The 2469-nt window shown below is 48.6% G+C and overlaps 1 protein-coding gene across 1 annotated transcript; it reads right to left on the bottom strand.

Moving 5' to 3' along the window:
- Nucleotides 1-505: 505 nt before the first annotated feature.
- On the bottom strand, nt 506-2167 carry LOC306933746 (dnaJ homolog subfamily C member 21-like; the record flags this gene model as incomplete). Its single annotated transcript, XM_079516053.1, has 1 exon — nt 506-2167. One exon carries the CDS (start codon nt 2165-2167, stop codon nt 506-508), a length of 1662 nt encoding a protein of 553 aa, XP_079372179.1.
- Between the last annotated feature and the right edge of the window lie 302 nt (nt 2168-2469).

The following is a 2469-nucleotide window of genomic DNA, read 5'->3' as shown; positions in this document are numbered from 1 at the left end:
TCCTGAGCCAACGTGTAGGCAGTCCTTGATGTTCACGCCAACTATGCACACAGGTTGCCCCTGTTAGGACACTGGTAGGTACACGGGTACATAACTTAGTTTGACTGTAGCTAAAGGAGTTGAGACAAATGATTGAGAATGTAAAAAGTCATGGCTGTATTAATTAATGGAAAGATTGAACATTTTGTGGCATATATTGTTTTGGGGTCAGTTATTTACATTATTTATGTTAAAATAGTATACATTTTAAACCATATTCAAATCCCAGTCTCAACTTCTCCCATAGAGTATATAAAAGGATAGAGACTGATCTGGCGCGAAGCTCCTCCCCCCCTATTCATGTCAGTGGAAGTTGCTCAGTGGCGTTTTGAAGCACCCGGAAGGACCGTCTACTTCCGCCTTTTTTCGATTTGGGCACCAAAATTTGGTGACTTTTCCGTCACTTCCTGCCTCGGCGCAATGTCACAAGGGAATGTTGCTTCTTCAACTCAGCTTGGAGGAAGCGCTAGCTGTTCTGTTTTTTCTTGCTCTTGGAGCTGTGGGAGGAACCGGAGAGGGCCATGGCATGGCCGCTGGTCTTTAGGTGGTCGAAAAGTTTGTTCCTTGAGGGAAACTCAGTGTCACACGTCACACAGTGCAGACTTTCTTCTGCTTGACTCTTGGAATTCTTCTCTCCTCCTGCTGGACTCTTGACATTCTGCTCTCCTCCAGCGTGACTCTTGACATTCTGCTCTCCTCCTGCGTGACTCTTGACATTCTTGTTGTCTTTCGCTGCTCTCCTCTTTCCCTTTGTCTTCCCTGAATTGCCTTTTGCCTCTACTGGCGGGGTATCTGCCCGCTTCTCCAGCTCCACGGGGCTCGACCGCCTCTCGGAGACATCTTCATTGTCGCCTGTCTGCGTTGCAGGAGGGCTGTCTTGACATTTCTCAGAGTCGTCGTGAGCAGGAGGAATAGGCTCTGGCACTGGGTTCTCTTCATCGTCGTCCGCTTCCTCTGTAGAACTACGTGCCGCTTGCTGCCGTCTCTTTTTCTTCTTTTTGGACAGCTTCTGTCTGGGTTTGTCTTCCTCCTCCTCGTCGTCGTCATCCTCTGTTCCCTGTTTTTCTTCCGTTTCCAAGGCAAATGAGGCATCTTCCTCCTCAAGCTGTTGTCGCAGCAATGCCACCATCTCGCTGTGTTTCTTAGACTTTTCGTGGTTCTTCATGGCTTTTTCCGATTTGAAGATTTTGTCACATGCCGGGCAGTACAGTTCATCATTTCCATTCGACAGCTCTGCCTCTCCTTGGTCCTCTCCATCCATAAGCTGGTCTTCTACACTCACATCTCCAAACTCCTCTTCACACTGAGCCTCAATCTTCTGTAACTTTTCCTCCAGCTCAGACAAGGCCGCCCTGTTCTTCTCCTTATACTCCTCCACCAGCTTGGCCTGGCTGAGTTTCTGCTGGCGCCTCAGGTCCTCTATCTTCCTGAGCTTCTCTGCATTCTGCTCCTTCACTAGACGCATGTGGGCCTCTATTCTGTGGTCGTGCTTGCGCACAAAGGCCACCAGCTTTCGGACCAGCTCGCTGTGCTCCCTTTGTGCTTTGTCCCTGATCTTCTTGTTGTCCTTCTCCATGGCCCTCCTCTCCCAGTGGTTCGAGGCCTGTCGCGTGTCATACTTCTCCATCCAGGAAAAGCTCTTGCGAGTGCAAAAGCTCTGCCAATATCCATAAAACAAGCGCACTACCGTGTCATAGTCACTACGAGAATCCCCGAAGGAAGGATATTCACCCTCCTCAACCTCTACCTTGCTGTGTTCCATCTCCTCCCTGACAATGGTCTTAAACAGATTTCTGTAGACCGTGTAGAAGCCCTTCTTGTCGTCTCCGTAGCCAGAGTAACGGCTAACAGAAAAGTACGGGTCCAGGTCAATGCTGTCATCTTCGTACTCTCCGTCCACTCCACCTTTCAGAAGTGCATCTCGGTGGTTGTCATACCATGCTCTTTCCTGTGGATCACTGAGGACCTCATAAGCTGCGTGAATCAGCTTAAAATGTTCTGCTGCCTCCTCAACATTGTCCGGATTCTTATCTGGGTGCCATTTCAAGGCCATCTTCCGATATACCTTTTTGAGGTCGTCATCATCTGTGTCTCGTGTCACACCCAACACCTCATAATGACACCTCATTGCGGGCTCGATGGTGATGGTGTGAGAGTGAGATGATGAGAACCTAAAATTGGCTGAGAACTTAAAATTGGCATGTAGGTAGTAGCTAGCTAGCTGGTACGTAATTATCAACACAATGACAGCAGCACATATGTCGAACATAGGTAGGCCAATCCACAATGTCCACTGAGAGACACACAATGCGAGAGAATCAGTATCTACTCTGAGCGCAGTATTGTCAGAGAGCAGTACCCAATATAAGAGTACCTGGAGGGCAGTCTATGACATCAGACATTGATGATGGCATTACTATGACATCAGTC

The sequence above is a fragment of the Electrona antarctica genome (genome assembly GCF_951216825.1).
Source record: "Electrona antarctica genome assembly, chromosome: 12".
Classification (NCBI taxonomy): domain Eukaryota; kingdom Metazoa; phylum Chordata; class Actinopteri; order Myctophiformes; family Myctophidae; genus Electrona; species Electrona antarctica.
This window is presented reverse-complemented; position numbering and strand designations above follow the sequence as displayed.